Source organism: Brachypodium distachyon, chromosome 2, assembly GCF_000005505.3.
Source record: "Brachypodium distachyon strain Bd21 chromosome 2, Brachypodium_distachyon_v3.0, whole genome shotgun sequence".
NCBI classification, from domain to species: Eukaryota; Viridiplantae; Streptophyta; class Magnoliopsida; order Poales; family Poaceae; genus Brachypodium; species Brachypodium distachyon.
In genome coordinates, this window is record NC_016132.3 from 49,550,470 (window position 1) to 49,572,660 (window position 22,191).

Here is a 22,191-nt window from a genome sequence, read left to right on the forward strand (position 1 = left end):
CGCTCGGCTCTTTATCGTTCGCTCCCGTCTACAGTTGGACTCAATGACTCCCCGTCGCCTCAATGAAACTCGAGGAATCTCTTAATGGATATAGATGGATTTCACGGGATTTCTAGGGAATTTTCGGAATTGTATTTCATTCTTTTTCAAGGTTTAAGCAATTAAGCAGACTGAAATCTTCCATGCCTTTTCCTAGACGATGGAGTCTGGAGTTACAGAACACTCCAACAACCATTGACCAAACGGATGGGCCATGCGAGTGAGAAAGAAAGCGTACTCTTTCTAGAACCACAAAGAAAATGCTGCTGGTTTGAGAATGGCACCCGATCGATTCCCTACAAAGACATTTCCTTTTGAAAAGGCTGCCTGTAGGGATTGTTACCACGTCCGTAGAGGTTCGCGGCCATGACGAAAACGGCCAACTTACCAGTTACATCAACTGAGCAGTTGCGTGGATGAAATTGACGAGCTGCCAACCATTTGTATGTGAGCCAACTAGGCAGGTCATAGTAACAAAACGGAACCAGAATACATTTACATGTTTGTCCAAAGTGAACGACTAGAAAGCAGCAGGCGCATATCACTCAGACACTCAATTCGTCGACAGCATAATGGGACTATGGCAAAAAAAACATGGCTTCAGTTACACGAAAAAAAAGTTTTTTAATAACGGTGGAAAGTGGGACGCATGAAAGGTTGGATGCGGAACCAGGAAGATATCTCGCCTGATCTCAGATAGTTTTGTGCAGGTAACAGGGTGACAGTTGAAAATATAGCCAGACAGAAACAGGCAGGGAGTCAAGAATCAACTAACAATAGCCTAGGATAATTTCTAGGTGCATACTGAACACTTGGCCTTGCGACAAGACAATGTTGTTGTGGCACAAAAAATGGGTTAAGTTACACGAAATTCCAGTTTGTTTGTAGAGGGGGGAGGGAAGCATGAAAAATAATTGCAACAAAACCAAAAGATATCTTCTGATCTTACCAGGTTTTTCATGCAAGTTGCATGGTGACAGTTGACAATATGTCCAGACAGATACAGGGAGAGTCATCAAACTCCAACAAACAGCAGCCTAGTATATTTATTAGCTGCATATCTAAAGTTCTAAACACATAGCCTCGTGACCAAATCTGCTGAATCGGTTCAGTGGTGCACTCACACACAACTTATCTAAAAGAGAAACAGCCCAACCAGACCACATGCTGAGTAGCAGAAGTTTTATACTAATCATGCTGCATCTTAAGATAATATGTATACAGTTTCGTGCAGGAGCCGTGCACAAACAGGTGTGGTTCAAAATTGTAAAATCATCTCCAAGTTGCCATAATATGATTGTATAGCCCCAATTTCTGATAGGGAGATTATCAGTGCTGAACAAATGTCAAGAGGTACACAACTTGTCAATAAGGAATTTGACATACAGAGAATAACTTGCATGGGGACTAAGAAGGATGCGGGTGTAATAAAACAACCACTAAGAACTATGCTGTACTGAAGCTCATGAAATACATGTCTGTGGCAGAAGCACCAGGAAGATCTTCATTACAGGGTCCGTGAGATGTTCTTGAACTCGCTTAAACAGGACAGCAAAATCTTTTGACGTTTCAGCAGAGATTGTCGCTCATTCTGGATAGCATCAACTGCGCCAGGTGCCACAAACATGTCCATGAACTTATCATCATTCACAGCAAACAGCTCGAAGCCAAGTGCTAAAAACAACCTTTCACGGCTGCATCACATTCAGTACAACAAAAATATCAGGAAAAATAGAACTTCACACATAGGTCAATCTACGCAACAATCACATTTATGGTTTAACATGCAATAGAAGCCAATGCAGATTTAGCTCATATCTACTACTATCTCTGTCCCCAAATTTAAAGCATATTTCATTTGCTTTGACCAAGGCCTTTGACAAAAACATCTCCATTAATACATGACTTATGTGATTCAAATCATATCCATAGCAAGTACCTTTGAATATAAATACAATGATATCAATTTTATGCCACATAAATTGTATATTATTGATGTAATTTTTGGTCAAAGGCTTGGTCAAAAGAAACGAAATATGCCTTATATTTTGGGACGGAGGTGGTACTATCATCAGTTGAACGGAAATTACACAAGCCCTCTCACTGAATTAGTACTGGGAACTAATCAATGAAGGTACAGTTTCACGTGGGCTAAACCACTAAAGTGAACCCAGAATTTGTGCCGTGTGAAAGTCTTTTTTTTCAATATGTGCGCTCGTTAAATTTTTTGCTTCGTGCTCATCGAGTTAAAAAATAACCACAACTGGCAATTTTTCAGCTGGTGACTACTTTAGTGGATGTGACCAGTCGGTTAAAACTCCAAATTATAGTTCATTTCCAGATTAAACAAGAAGAAACAGGAATACATGTCTACAATATAGCTATAATTTAGAACATACCATGGTGTTAAGAATCCAGAGTTCAATGCAGAAGGAACATTCCTTTCAATCAGGACTTCTCGCATTTTCGCAAAATACTGAGCAGATATTGAGCATATACTGGAGTACGATGACCCAGATTTTGAGCCCAGATCATCAGCACCGGCAGTTACGTTGTTATGATGATTCCGGTTTGTATATGCTGCCATTCTTGCATGCCTTTTCCTTGGCCCACCGTCATTGATATTTCCGTTGTCCTTCTTCTTACCAGCATGCATATCAGCCGGCAGATCAGGAGAAGGCGTCTCAGGAACTGTTAGCTGGCTTTCTTTCAGAATGTCCCTTGACTCATTTGCTTTAGCAGGTGGTGTCATTTGTTGATGATCTTTTGGTGGTACGTTCTCCTGGGCTTCCTCCATTGCTGATCCACTATCTGATAGGTCAAACGATGCAACTCCAGTGATGTGATTAAACCTGTGAAAGGAGTTTGCTACAGACCCAATGCCACTGAGAAAGTCGCTCTCATAGCAAATATGGGAGTATGGGCTCGTAACTGAATCAAGGTGATGTCGTACTATCTGCTTGCATTGCTTGGATAAATCCCTGACAAACTTGTAATATGAACACCGGAGAGCAGCAAGGAAGCCAACATATCCATCCATATTTTCAACATTTTGATCTGCTGAGCAAAAGGGGTGAAAGTAACTTTTTAGCTAATTGATCCTACATTCCAAGGACTTCCAACTTTTTGCAAACGCTCTAGATGTAATTCCAGTGAAACGATGAAAATAATAATAGAGCAAAAGACAAAATGATAACATTATCTTAGAAGCTTAAAGCTTTTAGAATGGAAGATACACGTATAACACAGTGATCCATAGTAATATCAATATAAAGACTAGCTCACCAGTAAATGCCCACAATGATGATCAACCATATAAGTTTGGAATGGAGAAAGTGATGAACAAAAATAGAGAGAGCATGTGTTCTTTTTATGGGCTAGAGAGCATGTGTTTGAAGAAGTTAAGGAATGCAGACAGTTAACAGCACACATTTAGTTTGCAAAATGCTACTAGCAGATGTCATGTGTCAGATAAAAAAAACTACTACAAAAATAGTAATTAGATTACAAAATGTGGCTATAAGCAAGATGAACACCATCACAGCCAAAATCCAAATCTTACATCTGAAACATCATTGCGGCTGCGCTCCATTGCAAGGTCAAATTTTGAATGGATAAAGTGATCAACAGTAATAGAAAGAATACGTGTTTCCTCAAAAAAAGAAAGAATACGTGTTTAAAGTTAGGAATGCAGATAGTTAATGGCACACATTTGGTTTGTAAAATGCTACTCCCTCCGTCCCATATTAAGTGACATTCTATTACATGTATCTAGAAGCTTTTTAGCCATAGATACATCCATATTTAATATGGGATGGAGGAAGTACTAGCAGTTGTCATCTGTCTGATAAAAACTACTACGAAAACAATAATTAGCTTACTGAATATGGCTACAAGCAAGAAGAACAACAGCACAACAAGAATCCGGCTTACATCTCGAATCATCATTGCGGCTGCGCTCCATTGCAAGATCAAATAGGCTTTGAAGGACAAATGCAAGCCGATCACACGCAGTTTCAGTAAGAGGAGCAAGCCACGATCGTGCAGCTGCACGTGCTATCTCAGCGGCTGCCTCAGTCATTCCACTGCTCCCACCTCTTCCAGCATGGGCAAGTAATATGTTTGCAACCTGATGGCATCAACATCCCAATTCAACTACTTTCCCAAAATTATGGACCTAGAAAGTTCCAATCTAGAATGTACCTTCTCCCTTGACACCTGTGGGCACTCCATTGAGTATGTCGCACAACGGAACTCGTGCATTACTCTCTCAAAAGCCGCACCGCCATACAGCTTGAGACTGGAGTTGGGAGGTTTTACATGAACACTGATGCCAGGCCAGCTGCCAATACCACTGTGCATTTGTTCCTCTTCAGTAGTTTTTCCCCATATCTCCGGGGCTGGATCAGCTGCTCCATCAAGTAATGCACGCTTTGATACAGAAATGCAATGCACATTAGTTATTTAGTACCAGTACATCAATTAGCAATGTAATTAGAAAGAAACGTTAGGCAAGGACAGATTGTGTCTTGTCTGCATACCAAATGAGTGCAAATAGATGCAGCATGAAGCATTGCCGATCTCCTCAGCTGAGAGACATCAGAGGTTGCTAGCAGTTTGGAGTCCAGTCTTGATAGGTCCATGGACACATCACTGCATCTCTGCTCTAACAATGCTAGGGTGGCTGGAGCTGCTTCTTTGTACCTCTTCTGAAGTTCAGATTCCAGGTACTTCCTGAGGCAGCTAAACCCAATGTACGGACCGTATTTGTCTTCATTGAAACCCCCCTTCACACCATCTCGCAAGTGTCGCAACACATCAATATCTACCTGACATATTTGCCGCCGGAATTCCTCATTGGAGATCGTTCCTCGGTCCTTAGGAAGAGCCACAAAGAATGGGTGGATATTGTCCCCAAGGTAACCACTTGCACTCAGGTAGCTATCGACCTCCCACCTTTCGGTAAATTCCTTTAAATGATCAAGACCAGAGAGAATATCGTAAGACACACTACCAATTTAGCTTCATAATTCACAGTGAAGATGCTATTGAACCTTATCATATGCTGATTGTTCTGCAGGCATACCTTGAGTCGGTTGTCAAACTTGGAAATAACTATCATGGTGCGCCTGAAAGTGGGATCGATCTCCCTAATTGAGTCCAGCCAGAGCGAAGAGCACCACTCGACGCTGCTCTGCTGGAGGAACAGAATGAGGCGGTGGGGCGGGCTCGCTAGTGACTTCACCATCGACAGGATCTCGTCCGGTGTCGTCTCTGGCTCACCTTTCTTAGCCTAAAGTAATCACACAATCCCATCAAACAGTTGACAAACTGACTAAACAGTCACTGCTCTTTTGAAAAGTAGGAGTCTCAAATTGACTTAAATCACCTCTGATTACCTTAAGCACGAAACCTGGGGTGTCAATGATGGTAAGGTTGGGGCAGTGGGCATACTCGGCTCTCATGACGATGGGCTTGGACGAGACGGCTGCTTGGATCTTCCGAAGGTGCGACTCAGTGCGCTGCTTAATGAGGTCAGCTATCGCCGAGGCCAGCACCATTGGGTTACCGTACTCCTCCGAGTCCTCCTCCTGCGACACGTCGCGAAACCCGTGTTAATCAGTCGCTCGCTCGCGATTACCAGTAGATTGCCTGAAGTACCAGACTCGATCTGAGACCGAGAGATAAGGGGGAAACCCTTGGAGGAGAAACAGAGCACACACCTGGAAGCGGCATCGCGGATCGAGGGCGGTGGGGTCATGGACCATCTGAAGGACGAGGGGGCGGCGGGTGCCCATCTCCACCTCTCTGACGTTGAAGCGGAAGCCGAGGAGGGCCTCCAGGAGCGAGCTCTTTCCATCCGACTGGCCTCCAATCGCCACTATTTCCGGAATCGGGAGCTTCTCCCCGAACGCCACCGCCGCCGCCTGCAGCCGGTTGTACGCCTCGAACCGCGCCTTCGTGTCAGATGCCGCCGCGGCAGCGGCAGCCGAGGCCGCATCGGCGGCGCTACGGCGGGTCGATGGGGACGGCGTCGCCTTGGGGTTCGGCGTCCTGCCCGCCGCCGGAGACGAGAGGGGGTTCGTCGCCATGGATGCGAGAACCAGTGGCACTTCGAAGCGACGGCTTTGAATTTGAAATGCCGGGGAGGAATGGGAAAGCCGGAAAGGGTACTGGGGTTCCGGTTGCTAGCCGTTTGGGGTCGTGATACTTATACAAGAGACGGGCCGATCTTCCGTTGTTCCAGGATCGCATTAAGAAGCCCGGCCCAGCCCATTCAGACTGTTGAGAAGAACCCACAGAGATATTTCAAAAAGAAAAGAAAACCCAGAAAGCACCACACGAGAAAACAAGGACTGTGCATATCAAAAGAACAAGATACAATCACACAAAAAAGGACACGATAACAAACAAACGGCCACCGGATAGTCGATTACTGAGGTAGTTGAAAAGAGGAGCTCAACGAGAAATTCCTCCTTTTCCTGGTACGTAGGCTTCACAGAAAACATGGTGATAGAGTAAAAAATCACAATCCCCCGCAAAAAAAGAGCAAACAATCACAATAACTGGCTGGAGCTTAACTGCAGCTGATTGCAGAAACCAAAGCCATATTATTACTCTTCTATTGATGTGAAATTGGAGATCCAAATCCCAGGCAGAATGTCATTGATCTTGTTGCCTGGATCTCCCGGGCAAAAATCAAAGGAGCTTAGTTGGTTTGTGAGCTGATCGTATCCGTAACCAACTTTTGACATCATGTGTTCCAGATAAAGCTCCACAACTCAAGTCTTCAGCAGGCGTTGGGTGTTTGGTGTGCCTGCGGCGTTGTAATCAGTGTTTCTAAACAAACGGTGGTTTTCTATAAAAAGCAGGGCTGCAAGCCTTTCCTCGAAAAATAAGTGAGGAAGCTGAGCTGCTGCGTGTCGAGCTGCATGGGATGGCGACCGTTTGCCTGGAAGAGACTGTCCAGCCCCTACCTGATATCGCCACCTCATGCAGAGTTTGGTCTTGCAATTGGGAACTCTTCTTGAGCGGTGTGAGGTCACTCTTGGTAGACTCGCCCCTGTGCCTATTGTACAGGTGGAGACTGCCACTGCCGCGGCTGCTTCAGAGGCTTCTCCAACTTTGCTCGACCCGCCGAAGGAGCTTGCTGTCGACTTCACTGATGAGAGAGCAGATTGTCTTTTTGGCCCTTGCTCTTCTCGTCTCTGGGCTTCCGTTGCGACTATTGAGGTTGATATTCCAGTGGCACAACCTGCCGTGTTGGTGACTGATCTGAATTCGTGCTCCCTGGGATCTGATGTCTAGTGTTCTACGACTGTTACGCTGTCATGTGCTGAGATCATCCCTCCCGTCGAGATGCCTTGCCCGCTTGAGGAGATGCCGCCTCAGTTGGGGCACCCAATCTCCTCCCCTAAGGTCAACAAGAACGGTGGTTTCAATGTGGCGCGCATGATGAAGGCCTTTATCGCACCTTATGAAAATCCAGTGGATGTTGCGGCATCACCTACCATGGTAACGGATTTCATCAACAAGTTTACCTGCATGCCCCAATGTTCTGTGCTCGGAACCCCCTTGCCCCAACAGGTCAAGGCGGTTGCTACACCTCATGCTGTGCAGCGTAGCGGCCGGTTGGTCAAGAAAAACAAAGGTTGCACTATTCCGGTGGCCAAGCGGGTTGAGATTAGGCTTGCGGAGGCTTTTGGAGAATTGCCAGATGGAAAGGAAAAAGAGGATGACCCTGAGGAGAGTGCAAAGCAGAGGATGAAGGCATGCTTGGAGATGTACAAGAAGCCGCTCACGCCCAAGGCGATTGAGGCGATTCGTGTCTTGGCTGGTATCAGCGGAAAGGCACAAGTGGACCTCGCCGCGCTTGGGTTCACTTGTGATGATCTATCGACGCTTTCTCAGGAGGTTAATGTATAAGCTTGTGACTCCTGACAGTCATTGTAGAAGTCTCTTTGGTTGTGGGCCTTTGTCGTCGCCAAGGATCAGTTTTATTCAGTTGGAGAGTTGTCGGCACAAGAAGCATTCAAGGGTGGACTGATCGTGCAGGTTGTTTTTGAGATGCACCCTGTAGTGAATTTGGGTTGGGTGCTCTCGTTTCCTGTAGTGAATTTGGGTTTGGGTGTTCTCGTTTCCGGTTCAGATGATGTTACTTAGTATCATCGTTACTTAGGTTGTATTTTCTAGACCCTCTGATTCCTACCTCCAAGCTCTAGTGTTTTTTTTCATGTGTTTTCCCTCTGTTCGGTTTTCGGCCCAGTTTCCCTTATAAACCGGGCCACTTCTTCCGCGGTCGAATTCTTTTCGACCGTTCTTTGGCAATAAATAACCCGCTGAAGGTTGTTTCGTCAAAAAAAAGGGCGGAACAAATCTCAGTTTACAGAATGTCAAAAGAACAAGATACAATCAAAGGAACGGTTCACATCAGTTTTTTAAACATGTCTACCCATCTAGATGATACAACATGGCCAACGACATTTCTTATGTCCGGTGCAGTCTACACTCTACAGAGTACGCTAATACTGTGATCACTCAGCTTAGCCCATGTTGAGGCTCAAGTACTTCAGATTCCAGATGCACCCAGTCAGAACTTCTTGCTGGAAGCTTAGAAAGGCTCTAAAAGGGACATAAAATATATGGCTATCAGCCATCTTCACCAGGGTTCCTAGCCCATCTGATGAAAAGCAAACCAGAGCTCCCGCTGATAGTTCAAAATATCCCTTGGGAGCTTTCACCTGCCTGCCTTCATCTTTCTCAGCTCCCGCAGTATTGCCTTTCTCCTTGCTTCGTCCACATGTTCTAGCCCAGGAATCTTGTTCCCTGCAGACCCAGCTCTCGGGCTTCCAATATTCCGTGATGCGTCACGGCGCTTGTTTCCTCCAGGCACACTTTTTGGTGAGCCGACATTACTTGTGCTGGCAGTGCAGTTTTGATTGTCAACAGGAGACACAACCACTGTCTGTTTGCAGCCGGTATTTTGTTTCAATGGGGTATGTTCTGCTTTCCTTGAGGTACCACTGTGCTGATTTTCCCCGGGGACACTATTTGGTGAGCCAACTTTTCTTGAGTTCGTAGTGCAATTTTGGTTGACAACCGTAGGAATCACAACCACTGTCTGCTCACAGCTGATATCTTGTTTGAATGGGGCATCTCCTTTCTTACCTTCATCAATATTATTTTGTGCTGCCACCCTTCCCTCAGAAACATTGTCAATTCTATCTACAGATTGTTTTTCCAATACCTTGCCATTGGGTTCTCTCTGTTGTATATCTGCAGCGGTTCTATCATTCTCAGCAGTATAATTTTCTGGATGCTTCTCTTTTTTCGCACCAGCAATTCTTGAGTAATGACGAGCGCTAGAAAACCATCTACTGACCTGTCAAAAGAAACTCTAATGAGGGCAAATACAATGGCAACCCGAATTGGAATACAGCTATCATAAAAAAAAGGTAGTGCAGCAAGAAATACATTTGGGAGGAAGAACAGAAGTGGTGGTTAGAACCTGATTGAATGTCAGGCCTAGCTCTTGTGCCAAACTTTCTTTTGTTGGGCGACTAGGATAAGGATCTTTCTCCAAATGCACCTTAAGCTTCTGCAAGAGAAATGGAGGGTCAATGGCATATAATAGTTAACAATTCAATATTTCACGTTTTCGGTATCCGATTAAAATGATAAGAGGTACTCCATTTACTCCAACATGTAAGACGCCTTCACATCCCAAGATTCAAGTTAGACCAATAACATGTAATAAAATGAGATTTATGTGACGCAAAAATGACACCATCCAAATCATATTCAAAATTATCTTCCAATGACTTATTTTTGTCACATAACTCACATTCACTGGTCTAATTGTTGGTCAAACATGAACTTGGCTGCATGGGCACCTTACATTTTAGAACGGAGGGAGTGCACAGTTAGTCATTCTATACCTGATTAATAATAGGACCAAAATGTTTTTTATGGGACGTGCTACTACTACCATTGGAGTAAAGCACTTCACTGCACTGTCCAGTTGAAACACTGCATCGTCCAGTCTGTGGAGTATGCTTATTATTCTGGTGCCCAGCTTGCGGTCTTCTAGAGTGTATTTTCGCAAACTGAAGAGACCCAGCAAGCGAATCTGTTCCACTGTCATCTAGATTTCCATTTGAGGATGTGCTATCTCCAGACCACTCTTCATCATCACTTGAATCAGACATTTCTTTTCCATAAGCCTCCTTCAAATTACAACATGAAATAAATGGATAGGAGTAAGATCAAGGCACACGTGATAAGAGAATCGGAATAGCTTTACTGCATTATGTGGCTTTCCACAAACAGTGGACTGATTCCTAGTCTGAAAGTTTGCAGTTCACAACAAGGTAACAACCTCCAACTGAGCCTAAATGAGATTGTGTGTTGTGACTAGGTAAACTACAGTGCCTAAGAGCAAGACTAAGATAGCTTTTGCCTCTAAATTGTTTTATTCTGTTTAATGAATATGTTATCTCATATTGAATATATTTTATTTCCTGTGTGGGGTAGGGCATTGCTCTTCTGGCCAACATGACAAAAATAAACCGACAAAAGGTTTTCAAGTAGGAAACTGAATATAAGAAACACTCATTTATAGTATGGAGAAATGCTGGGAGAAGACATACATCATAAAGCCTTCTGTAATCCAAACGTTCAACTTGTCGCCTACTTGAAACTGGAAGCACCACGTCCTGATCTAGTTCGGTCTCCATAATTATACGATTGTTATCTTCTTGACCAAGTTGATTATCAACAGCGCTGATTTCGATTCCATCAGCATGGTCTGAAGATGAAGGTGGCGAAACTTCATCCTGGCCACAAGATTTAGCAATCTCAGCACAGAAATCATCAGAGTCAGATGTGAAGTCTGACTCCTCTGAGTTAGTTTTGGCCTTCTGGTCTTCGCTGGAAACTGGACCTGCTGGATCGAAGTCATCATCCCCAGAGTCCTCAGAAGGCAAACCAAGGTCATCGACTGTCTTTTTGTTCTTTGATTCAGACCTTTTCTTCATAGAAAGTTCAGAAGCATCAGACGATGTCATAAAATCTGAGTCATCAGAATCTGATACTTCGTCCTCATCCTCTGCAGATGATTTGTTTTCATCCACCATCTGCCCTTCAGCTAAAGCAGGGCTATAATCATTGTCCTCTGAATCATCCGATGGAAGATCGGATGAACCAATCTGATTTGAACCATTCGCAAGCAAAGCTGACTCGGGAAAAACTTTCTGCAGAGAACAAATATAGGCTTATTCTGGAATATAATTCAGTCTCAGTTACCTTGCAATGTAGGACTGTACGGTAATTTACTACTAACAGTGTGGTTCGTAGATTTTTACCTCCCATGAGTCATGAATAGAAAGTGTGCTCCCTTGGAGTTCATTTAGTACATCTATACAATCCAATTTGCAATCACAAGCAGGGCAAAGCCATCCTTCATCCCCCGGAGGAACTAGCAACAAATGTGATTAAATGCATGAGCAACATAGGCCATGATGCTTTCTATATCAAGAAAGGAAAAAAGGACAAAGATATTACTATCTTGTGCCAATAAAGGAGGGTTCAAACATTTCTGATGGAACCCTCTAACGCAGGCTCCATCACAAAGAATGATATCATTTCTTAATGTAACATGCTTTGAACCACATATGGCACAGAAAATCTGCACGGTAAAACATAACATCTATGTATTAAAGTGATAACCATGAGTACATAAAAGTAAGAGAGATGTCAAGAACAAAACGAGATGACCTACATCTTCGCTAGATATTTCTCCCTCAGAATCAAACAAAGATTCTTCAAGCTTTCCCTCAGATAGAAGAGAATCCATATTCTGGAAAGCTTCTCGAATTCTTAACTTGCATCGCAAGATTTCTGCCTTGGCTCGTTGAAGCTCCTTCTCAGGTCTTATCTTTTCCAAGCTACATGGGTTATGTACTTATTAGACAAACGAGTGTAAGAGGGTCCAGAGGCTGAATGGTATCGAAAGAACCACAGAAATACCTATTGGAACATCTAAATTAAAAGGCACGTGACTTTTTATCCAGAGGTTAATGCTTTCCAGATGGCCCCAACAAGTTAAAATAGAGATTTGAGAAATCTAAAATATAGTGATTCAGAGAGACAAACCTTTGACCTTTCCAGCCTTCACTGGCATAAGCTTGAATTAAACTTTGTTCATAGTTCATCCGATTCAAAATGTATCTAACTCGCTGACGAATTTTGATGTGATCATTCTTGGGACTCGCTGCATTCGAGGGCCTGCCTCTTTTCCTTTTTCTCGCAGCTGGTTGAAAAGTAGTATTATCATTTACTGGCTCAATTGGTGCCTTAGCCGTCTTTTTTGAGGTAGAGCGAAGCACCCTGGTACTGCTATGTGTGGATCCCAAGATATTTACTGGCTCATTAGGTGTCTTACTCTTGTTTTTTGAGGTAGATTGAAGCACCCTGGCACTCCTATGTGCAGATCTCAAGGGGGTTGCTGGCTCATCAGGTATCCTATTCTTGTTTTTCGAGGTAGACCGAAGCACCCTGGCACTACTATGAGCAGATCTCAAGGGATATGTTTTACTTGCAACTACTTGGGACCCTTTCCTTCCCCTTTTCCCCTTGGCAGGCGAAGAGGCTGTAATATTCCCAATTTTTCCATTGTCCTGAACAAGACCAGAAGCAGATATTTTATCCATGCAAATGATAACCACAGATGGACCTCTTCTGTATAAACTGCCAGACCAGTCTTGTGAGGCTCAAGGAAAACCTTAGCAATTGCTTTCTGGAGGGGGAGATGTGTCGTGGCCTACAACAATAGAATAAACGGACATATGATTATTAACAGCACAAACAAACTGGTAAAAGAAATTGCTCACAAGTGTTTTAAGTACTTGGTTTGGATGGACCTGTCGTTTATCTTATAGTTTACACTAGAGTTCAACTAACACTTAAGTGGTCAAAATATGTACTCCCTCCGTTCCATATTAATTGGCACTAAATCTGTGCCAATTAATATGGAATGGAGGGGGTATAAAATAATGCAAGGGAATGCAGAAACCAAAAGAAAGGACCATGCAACAGCATCCTTTATGTTGGATCTATACACATGTTAGCGTAAAATTAAACTGACGCATCAATTGTGCACAAGCTCTTGATATTCCAAATTGAACTTGACACGGTAAAACAGTGACATGTTGGTATCGCTGAACTATTATAGCAAACAAAAAATGAAACAGCCATGAAACTACAATGCTGATAGATGTAGAGTTGGCTTGTGTTTTTGATGGAATGCTCTTCGCTGAAGCAGCTCATTTTTTTTTACCGCAACTGAAGCAGCTCATTCTGATTGATATAAAAGAATCTGAGGAGATCACTCCTGTTTTATGGTGTGTGATATGAGTGAATACACGTCACTATCAAAATGGAGGGAGTGTTGAGGTCGCAACCTAACCAAACTCATTATACTTGGGATTAGGAGAACGTGGTTAAAGGCTTCCAAAAAAGAGGGAAAATCAGAGTTGTACTTCTACTGCAAAACGGCATGTGGGGGACTGTAAAAAGCCATAAGGCGAGGCCACAACTCAATTAAACCAAAGCAAGGTAGAAGCAATTAGAGGCACTTGAGAGGATTAGGGGCTAACTTATTATTTAGATTAGATTCTTGAATGGACGCGTCAACCGCACGACCACAGCACTGCGCATGCATGAACTGGTCTGCACCACCACAACCAGCTGAGGGTATGAAAGAATTGGTTGGAGCGAAGCTAGCTCTAGCGGAACCACCAGCGAACCGAGTGTGGCCCAATCACATGGCGGAAAACCGTTCACCCCAGGCAGCCACTCATCTGAATGTCCATGCAGTATAATATAGTAGGTACTTGTCAGCTGTAAGAATCTGAGTGTCCTAATAGGTTCGACAGGGTTGTATCAGAGAGACAGTCCCTTGTACCACTGAGTCGCACTTTAACAAATTTGTGGCGGCTTCGGCAAATCTTCTCTCATGTCACAATTGTTTCGCCGATGTTATTTCAGTTCCCTCTATGTGATTTACTCTACTTCTTTCTTGATGCCGTGCATGCTCATGTCATATCACGCGATAGCTGATTAGATTAGGGAGCTACTGTGCATAAGATGGGGAGTATTAGAGAGTGTAGCAGGGGAAACGCAACTTGAGATGGCCAGTAAACCATATTGGCACAGCTCGCCCAACTAACTAACCAGCACAGGAGAACCCCAAGTATTTCCCTCTCTCTCCACCCACCACTTCCAGATCTGAAGCTGAAGCCACCTCCTTCAACACAAAGTATACTTAAATCACCTAATATACTGTCCAGGTAACTATTCTAAATTCGCAGTGAAGCAACCAAAATATTACGCCGCTATGTACAACAAACCTAGATTCGCACTGAATAATCGCAAAATACCATTTAGCATCTCCATAGAAAGGGCATAGATCAATAAAGGGAGAAACAGAAGAGCATGAGAGGTGCGATTGGACGCAGAACGATAAGAAAACGTATTGCGGCGTATGGAGATGGGAGGTATGCGGGGAAACGTAAACGCGAAGACATAAGATACATATAAACGCGGGGACATAACAGCAATTGTGGCCGGGGCGCGGATGAGATCGGCGGTGGAGGCAAGCGGCCGTATCAAGGGACGCAAATCGGTGGCCGGCGAGCTAAACCCCGGCGCGATTGCGGTGAAAAAAGTCCACCCTCCCGCACGGACGGGACGGCAACGGCACAGGAATGCTTGTCCGGGCGGTGGTTAAGGCTCTCGGATGCTGCCGCCCGGCCATGGAAGGGCGGGGTAAGCGGAGATCGAACCCGCCGGCAGCTGACGGGTCACGTGCGGACGGCACGATGGAGGTGGAGGATGTGGAGGGAGAACTGACCTCACCGCGGGCGCAGCAACGCGCGCCTCCCGCCGATTTCGCAGCTTCCAGAGACGGAGGAGAGACACCCTCCCGCGAGCGTCGGGATGGACTCTGACTACGCGCTTACAAGGCAATCGTGCTAGGGCTTTGTTTATCGCGTCTCCGGAACAGCGGTCGCTGGGCCGCCTTTGGAGCCCAGGCCCGTGAGAGCAGGCCGGCCTGGCCAAATCCTTGCGGGTGCGGTCTCTTGTCAGAGAATTTGACCTCTCAAAAGAAAAAACATTTCTCAAAGAATTTGAGATGAAAGGTTCCTAAAGAATTTTCTGTATCAGGATGGCGTGAAGCATAAGCAAAGTGTTATCGTGGTCGCGGCCTGCCGCCTGCGTACCGAGCAGGAATCGCACAGCTTAACCGGCATGCGTCTCACTTATATTTGCAGTGAACAACAGTTTTTTTTTTGCGAGAACAACAGATTATATCAGGAGTCTGACCGAATACAGCAACCTATACAACAACCAAATCAAATTGATTTAGATGTGAAGTAGTTTGAACTTGTCGCGCACGCAGATAGAGCTCTTGTCGAGCAACACTTATCGTTAAGGATGTAAATGACGCTCTAAACGGCACCGCAAGGCCCGTTTGCCTTTTATTCCTTCACAGTTTTTTCCTTTACTTCTGTCCTTTGGCTTATGTTAGAGCTAAACGGGCTTAAACGGGCCCTTACCGGCTGCCCGTTTACATCCCTACTTATCGTCTGATCCATTTGGCCGGATTCGTATATTTGTTGCGTATTTGAATTTGCATAGACACGGATGCCGCTTTATTTGACTTGAATGCATTAGGCCTGTTATAAAAGTTTGGATCTACATTTTGGCATTCCGTATCTGGACATCCGTCGCGCCTACTTTGCCTTCTCGTAACAATCATATGAGAAAACTAGACACGGGATAAAGAAATAAGCAAAGTGGTAGAAGGAATTGCACATCGATGGACGGGAGTGAACGTGGGGTTTCTAGATAGATGAAGTGTAACTGCGTATAACTCCTTGCACGATGACATATGGCGCCAGCACTCGCGGACAATATATATTCGTTGGACCATAACAAATCAAATCTCACGAAACGGCTCAGTATCCACGCTCTTCGTTACTGTACGTGTAACATATAACCGCATTTTATTTTGTGCACTACTCCCATACAGTCCCACGGGCCTATATCACACGAAGAACTACCCTATTGATACGAGAATAAAACGGGAGTACATAGGTCCGAGTGTCCTCTCCGATCTCCACGGTATTTCAGAGCACGAAAGCGCCAAGAATCCCAACAGCAGCAGCAGCGCCAAAGACGACTCCACCCAGAACCAACCTCGTCGCGCCTGCCGTTGGCGGTGGCGCCTGCTGCGAGGTGCGCGACACACCATCGTCACCGGGGCCCTGAGCGATCTCCGGCGCCGACGCCCACATCGGCCCGGGAGCCACCGGTGCCATGGCCGGCGCCTTCGCATGCGGCCGAACCGCCATCACGACGATGTACAGCTTCTTGCCCTTCTGGCACCGGTCCTCGTCACCGCTGATGAAGAAGAAGGGGCCTGGCCGGTCGAAACGGAACTCCGAGCGGCCGCCCCGGTCGTCGAGCCGGCGGACAGGGTTGCGCGTGTTGCACGTGTCGAAGTCCGGCTCGTTCACCAGCAGCACCACCTTGTCCGCGCTCTCGCCATGGTTGAACACTGCACGTGCGATTGAGCCAGGGAACCAAAAATATTAATCACAGTTCAATTATAAATTCACGAATCACGATAGAATAGATTGACGCTGGCGATCGAGGACAGTGGTGAGACGAGATGTGCATGCGTACCGATGGTGTCTCCGACCTGGAACCGATTGCGCTCGGCCCAGTGGTTGTAGCTCTCGACAGGATCGACGACCCATCCGTCATGGTCGCCGGCGTAGAAAACGTACGCCTCCGACGAAACTATGGCCGTGAAGCCCATTGCAAGTACTAGAAACCAGGCCACGCACGACCTGCTTTCAGGCTTCGCCATGGTTGTTAGATCGATTGATATGTTTTTGGCGTGGTTGCAGCTGCATGCAGAAGGACAGCAAGAGAGATGGATGTGTATGGAAGGAGCGCGGACGACAGTCTATATAGGCAGCGCGGGATATGTTTGATGAGGTAACGAGGAACAGGTGTAGGCTTGTGATAAACCCTCGGCCGTGACTATGCCTGCATGCAAATGCAACCAACGAAGTTGCGCCGCTTTTCAACCTAGATTTTCTCGTGCGCATCGGAGGAGGAATGATTTCCTTTTTCAACCGTATACGTCAATACGTGTGCACTGACCAGTCAACTCCAGGCCCAGGCCCAAAGGAAGGGACGCCCGTCCTCTATTTCCTGAACTCCCAATCGAATTTCTACAGGCCAGGCCTGAATTTCGGTTTTTATAGAATGCATTCGAATAATATCTTCCCTCTAATCCGAATTTTTCAGATCAATTAGTGAGCTTGCACGTGCGTCCACAATAAGTGTTGTTGAATTTAATTTCTATTCGTTATTATTGTTTTCTCGTTGAACCATTAAAATTGTTGTGAATCTGTAGCAATGTAAAACTTGCGCGTGCAACCAATAAAATCCGCGAGCACATAAATATATTATAATTAGGTATAGAAATATTAAAGCTCGGCATAAATTGGAAGCAACAAGTATTCAATGTAATGCCACATCGTCACTCCCGGCAGCTCTCTAAGCTTCTAGATTGGCCCCACATACCAACGCATGTCTTTCTAGCGCACTTTGTGTTCACTCATGCGTTCATGGGAGAAATTTTCCGATCAGTCACCCATTCTCAAATTGCCCTTGGCCAAGCACGCCCTGGGAGAAACTTTTCGATCAGTCACCTGTCCTCAAATTGCTTTTGGCCAAGCACGCTTATCTTTGAGATTCCTTTCAGATGGACTCCCGAAAAAGAAGGTATACCTTGTTGATATGAGATATTGTTTACAACTTCGTTGAATTTGTACTTCAAAATATGTACCAAAAATCGTTGTCTGAGCTTGAAACCGTCCTACACCTGCGTCATAAAAAAATTATGTGCAAAGTTGGTACAGATGAGCATGTAGAAAATACTAGCCGTCGGTATTGGATAATGTAGCCTTTCACCGTAGTAATTAGCTACTATGTAGCCATCATCAGAAAAGCCCTGTTCATCATGTCATGCTAGAAGTGGTGCCTACATAGATAAAGAGATTTTAGAATTCTGCAGTAAAAAATTAGCGAGTAAAATTGGGAACTGAAATTGATCATGAATGTTTCAGGCTGTAGCAATTAGTTGACTGGTATGCTTCATGATCGCACGTACGAAGTATCAAGAGGGAAGTGAGCGCCGTATGCAAAACTGAATAATAACTTCAGATGCAAAAAAGCGGCTTCAGAAAAAGACACTTTGAAGCTATCCTATTTCAGTGAAAGCTTATATGTGGAAAAAAAAAATAAGGGCTGCAGGTGAGGTGTTTTTAATGCAAAAGGAGGGCATCCATTTTGCAGCACCCTAGATTGTGCAGAATGTGGCATTGTCCACACAACATAGCAAGTAAATTCCTTTGATCCGACACCAGATGGAGTTGCATTTGTGAGAAAATATGAAAACTAATAATTGGTCAAAGGTAACAATCTAGCAATAAATAGCTAATCAAGGTGATACTACACTACATAATAAAAACCAGACCGTAAACTAAACACTTATATTTACCTTGTTCTTCTGTGCACCAAAGTTTGTCAAGCATTACTGTATGACATGATTCACATTAAGGTCATTGACAAGATGCAAGCATCATAGAAAACTTGTTCTGCTGCCAGTATACTTGTCCAAACTAAATCACAATATTCTCAAATCAATATATTGGTTACAAGTCCTGTTACTTCTACTGTCAGGAACATAATGCACTTAATTGATCAGTTTTGAAGAGAAGATCATTACCCATGGGTTTTTAGGGAGATTTTCACCAGCTTCACAGGGTCCTCGGTCAGTATAGCGATGATCCTCAGCCTCTGCTCCTCATCACAAACATCCAGCAGCTTCTGTACGAGATAGTTAGCAAAAGAGTTGGTCATAAGCTTCTGTACGAGATAGTTAGAGATTGTTGTGCTCCATACATGCTATCGACTTTATCTAAACTCTAAGGCAAGCTACATAGAAAAAATTAATTAGAAGTCAATTGCAGGAGAGTAGTAGCTTTGGTGGTGTTCAAATTTGAAGTCACTAAAGGATCTATATGTTTGATTTGATCATCATACATGATATGACAATTGCTTAATACAGTTATCATGAAGATGAAACATACAACTAACTCCATTGATTTGTATGTTGCACCAGCTGCAGATTTCTTGCCAATAACGTGTAAAGAGATATCACCTAGGATGAGACATCCCCAGTTACAATGAGTAAATACCGAGGAGAAAAGAAATTTTAGCAGAACCAAGATTATTTTCTGGCTTGTAAAATCAGATCCATCACAAGTAAATAAGGTGTCATTTCTCCGTCTAATACAAACTTGATAGTTGGAGGTACCTGAAAAATAAGCTTTAAAGATGAAACACCATTTTCTTTTTCGAAGTTGAAATCTGAAGACACGCAGAAACTTAAAGAGAACTCTATCATTTTACCGTGTCTTGTCCCCGGATTCCGGTAAATAATACTCCCTCCATTTCACAAAGATTGGCATATTTTGTTTCGTTAAGACAAGCATTTTGATCAAGAATTACTCTATTAATATGTAAGTTATATGATATAAAGCCATGATCATTAGCAAGAACTTTTAAAGACGAATCCATTGATATAAATTTCATGTATGAAAAAAGACATATCAATAGAGTTTTAATTGGTCAAATGTTTGTCTTAACGAAACAAAATACGCCAACCTTTGTAAAATGGAAGGAGTATGGATCACTTTGCTGCCTTTTTCGAACACTGGGAGAGGAATTCTGCATGGTCTGTTTTCTATCCTTGAAAGAGCATGGCATTGTGTCAGCTAGAGTTGCACAAGTGCAGAGATAAACTTGCCCACTGCACGCAAATAGTCTAATTGCGACATGCAGAAATTGAGGGCACATGTCAATAATAAAAACAGACAAAGAGAGTTAAATTAAAAGCCCCACAAAAAAAGAGAGTTAAATTAAAAGCCCCACAAAAAAGAGAGTTAAATTAACAACATCAATAAAGGATTGGCAACAATTCTAACAAAGATAAATTTTTGGTGGTCATAATGCTTGCCTGTTTAACTCTCTGGGTCATGAGATTATCCACCACACAACGATATGCATTGAGTAACAACATAGAAGAGACAATAATTTGAAGCTGCATAAAAATTTGTGATTAGGAAGAAAAAGATTACCTCTTTTGTTATGGTGCCCTTGTGTTTTCAATGCAGCTAAGGGAGACAAAAATTTGAAGCTGCATAAAAATTGTTGCCTGTTGGCAAAGCTAGATAAAAGTAGAGGGCAATTGGTGACCGCAAAGCTAGCAAATCCATAGGTAATAAAAGTAGAGGGTATTGGTGCCGGTACACCATTACAAAGCTAACAGACCTATTGCTATATGGTTAGGCCAACCAGCTAGGGATGACCAGCTCACTCGAACGCTGTCGGTTCTTTAGAAACAAGTCATTCTTCATACACTTTTCTCCCAAAAATCTACATGTTTCTTCACATAAACTTAGCATTGCTCCTGAAGCTCCAGAATCCCAAAATGTACCAATATGTACAAGTATTTTCACTGCTGCTGGTAAGATGGTGCCATCAGAAAATGAGAATCACCTATTTTTCACCTCAGATTTACATTTGTTCACTCTAAGTCTTAACTATGACAACCACTTGTTAACCATTGAAGGAAAGATTTCAAAGCAATCATGGATTAGTAATAGTAAATCTTGAGTGGATATTGTTAAATTAAGGAAAAGCATTGTCCTTGTAACTTCTCCGGTACTCCAGAAATCAACCAAAAAAAAACTCATTGCAACAACAAATCTACCTTCCTGATTATATTTCGAAAACATATGTGTTCGTGTGTAGTATTCCTGTGCAGGCCTAGCTAAGCTTCAACCTAATTTGATTGGTCCCCTGCAATAATAGACGCATCTTGAATAACTCAAACTCTATTATGCTATTCTACACTAAAATTGAAGAATGAGCAAACAATGTATTGATTAAATTTGATCCACCTATATTGTTTTTTTTATAGAGACAGGTTGACCCAAAAAAGGTGGCCACCTCTTCAATCAATAATAGAAGTGCATATGTTCAGCAAGCATCTTCGACAGTGATATGTTCAACACGTTTGGACTCACCAGGTATTAAAACAGACGGGCATGACGGAGAAGTGGGGCGGCGACGGCGGGGCGAGACGACTCGGCGTCGGGCCTGGACGAATCGGTGGCGGCGCCTGCAGGGGAAGAGGCACGGCCGTGGGGGTCAGAGGCGGAGGGGCATTGAATTGAACCACGAAATTGATGGTTGACGGGGTCCGAAATTGGTAACCTCGAAAGGGGCCGAAATTGCTAACCTCGATGGGGAGGGGGGGAGATCACAGGGATGGCGAGACGTCGGGGTCCCAGTCGCGACAGTGGACAGCGGGGGCTTGCGATGGCACGAGGGAGGACGGCGGACGACAGAGGACGACGGGGTCGCAGCATGGAGATGGCTCGGGCTCGCACGGGCGCGACGGCGGACGGCGCGGGGGTGGCGAGCACGCGGACGAGGTGGGCTGAGGACGGCCGGAGAAGGTTCGTGGGCGAGGCTGGCTGAGGCGTGGCAGAGGAGGGCTGCGGAGGGGAGGTGGCGGATGCGGCCTCAGTGGAAGGGAAGGAGGACGGGGGTGGGCGTGCAGGTCGGGGCTGAGAATAGAAAGGGAAAAACGGTTCGGGAGGCTGAAAGATTCTCCAGCGGGGTGGAATTTCAGCCTCAATAGGTAATCTCTAAGCGCACACGGTTAGCAAGTAATTTGTGTTTAGTAAGTCTGATTGTGGAGCTATTGGTACTCTGTGTTCGTTTAGTGGGGTGGACGTTGGAAAGATCATGTTCGTGCCTTTATAAGTAGTAGAAAAGTAGAGATATAGCCTAGGATTATAAGTTTTCGTTGAATAGAGTGGAAACCCATTTGGCTCCTGAGATCCAGTGCACCCTATAGTTCAAACATCATGAAAAATCATGTTTTGAAGTTTCAAAAAAAAAAGAATTTTGTTTGTAGTGTTAATATAGATGTATACT

The 22,191-nt window shown here is 44.3% G+C and overlaps 3 protein-coding genes across 4 annotated transcripts; all 3 read right to left on the minus strand.

The window, feature by feature from the left end:
* Nucleotides 1-1,220: 1,220 nt before the first annotated feature.
* Nucleotides 1,221-6,222, minus strand: LOC100833270 (dynamin-related protein 5A). 2 transcript variants are annotated; one of them, XM_010234014.3, is made up of 8 exons: nucleotides 5,763-6,222; nucleotides 5,439-5,630; nucleotides 5,126-5,332; nucleotides 4,581-5,009; nucleotides 4,243-4,470; nucleotides 3,973-4,168; nucleotides 2,439-3,099; nucleotides 1,221-1,733 (listed from the first exon to the last, which is right to left on the minus strand). In XM_010234014.3, exons 1-8 carry the CDS (start codon nucleotides 6,129-6,131, stop codon nucleotides 1,547-1,549), a joined length of 2,469 nt encoding a protein of 822 aa, XP_010232316.1. In that variant the 5' UTR covers nucleotides 6,132-6,222; the 3' UTR covers nucleotides 1,221-1,546. The 2 variants fall into 2 exon arrangements, with proteins under 2 accessions (XP_010232316.1, XP_003569803.1); XM_003569755.4 differs by having other exon boundaries at nucleotides 2,439-3,096; nucleotides 5,763-6,221.
* A 2,149-nt stretch (nucleotides 6,223-8,371) lies between these two features.
* On the minus strand, nucleotides 8,372-15,082 carry LOC100833579 (homeobox protein HAZ1). The gene is made up of 9 exons (XM_003569756.4): nucleotides 14,951-15,082; nucleotides 12,193-12,859; nucleotides 11,819-11,984; nucleotides 11,602-11,725; nucleotides 11,403-11,515; nucleotides 10,689-11,291; nucleotides 9,978-10,265; nucleotides 9,548-9,637; nucleotides 8,372-9,421 (listed from the first exon to the last, which is right to left on the minus strand). Exons 2-9 carry the CDS (start codon nucleotides 12,747-12,749, stop codon nucleotides 8,777-8,779), a joined length of 2,586 nt encoding a protein of 861 aa, XP_003569804.1. The 5' UTR covers nucleotides 12,750-12,859; nucleotides 14,951-15,082; the 3' UTR covers nucleotides 8,372-8,776.
* Nucleotides 15,083-16,104: 1,022 nt separating this feature from the next.
* LOC100822221 (early nodulin-like protein 1) lies at nucleotides 16,105-17,040 on the minus strand. Its single transcript, XM_003567065.4, has 2 exons — nucleotides 16,789-17,040; nucleotides 16,105-16,660 (listed from the first exon to the last, which is right to left on the minus strand). Exons 1-2 carry the CDS (start codon nucleotides 16,973-16,975, stop codon nucleotides 16,230-16,232), a joined length of 618 nt encoding a protein of 205 aa, XP_003567113.1. The 5' UTR covers nucleotides 16,976-17,040; the 3' UTR covers nucleotides 16,105-16,229.
* Nucleotides 17,041-22,191: the final 5,151 nt, after the last annotated feature.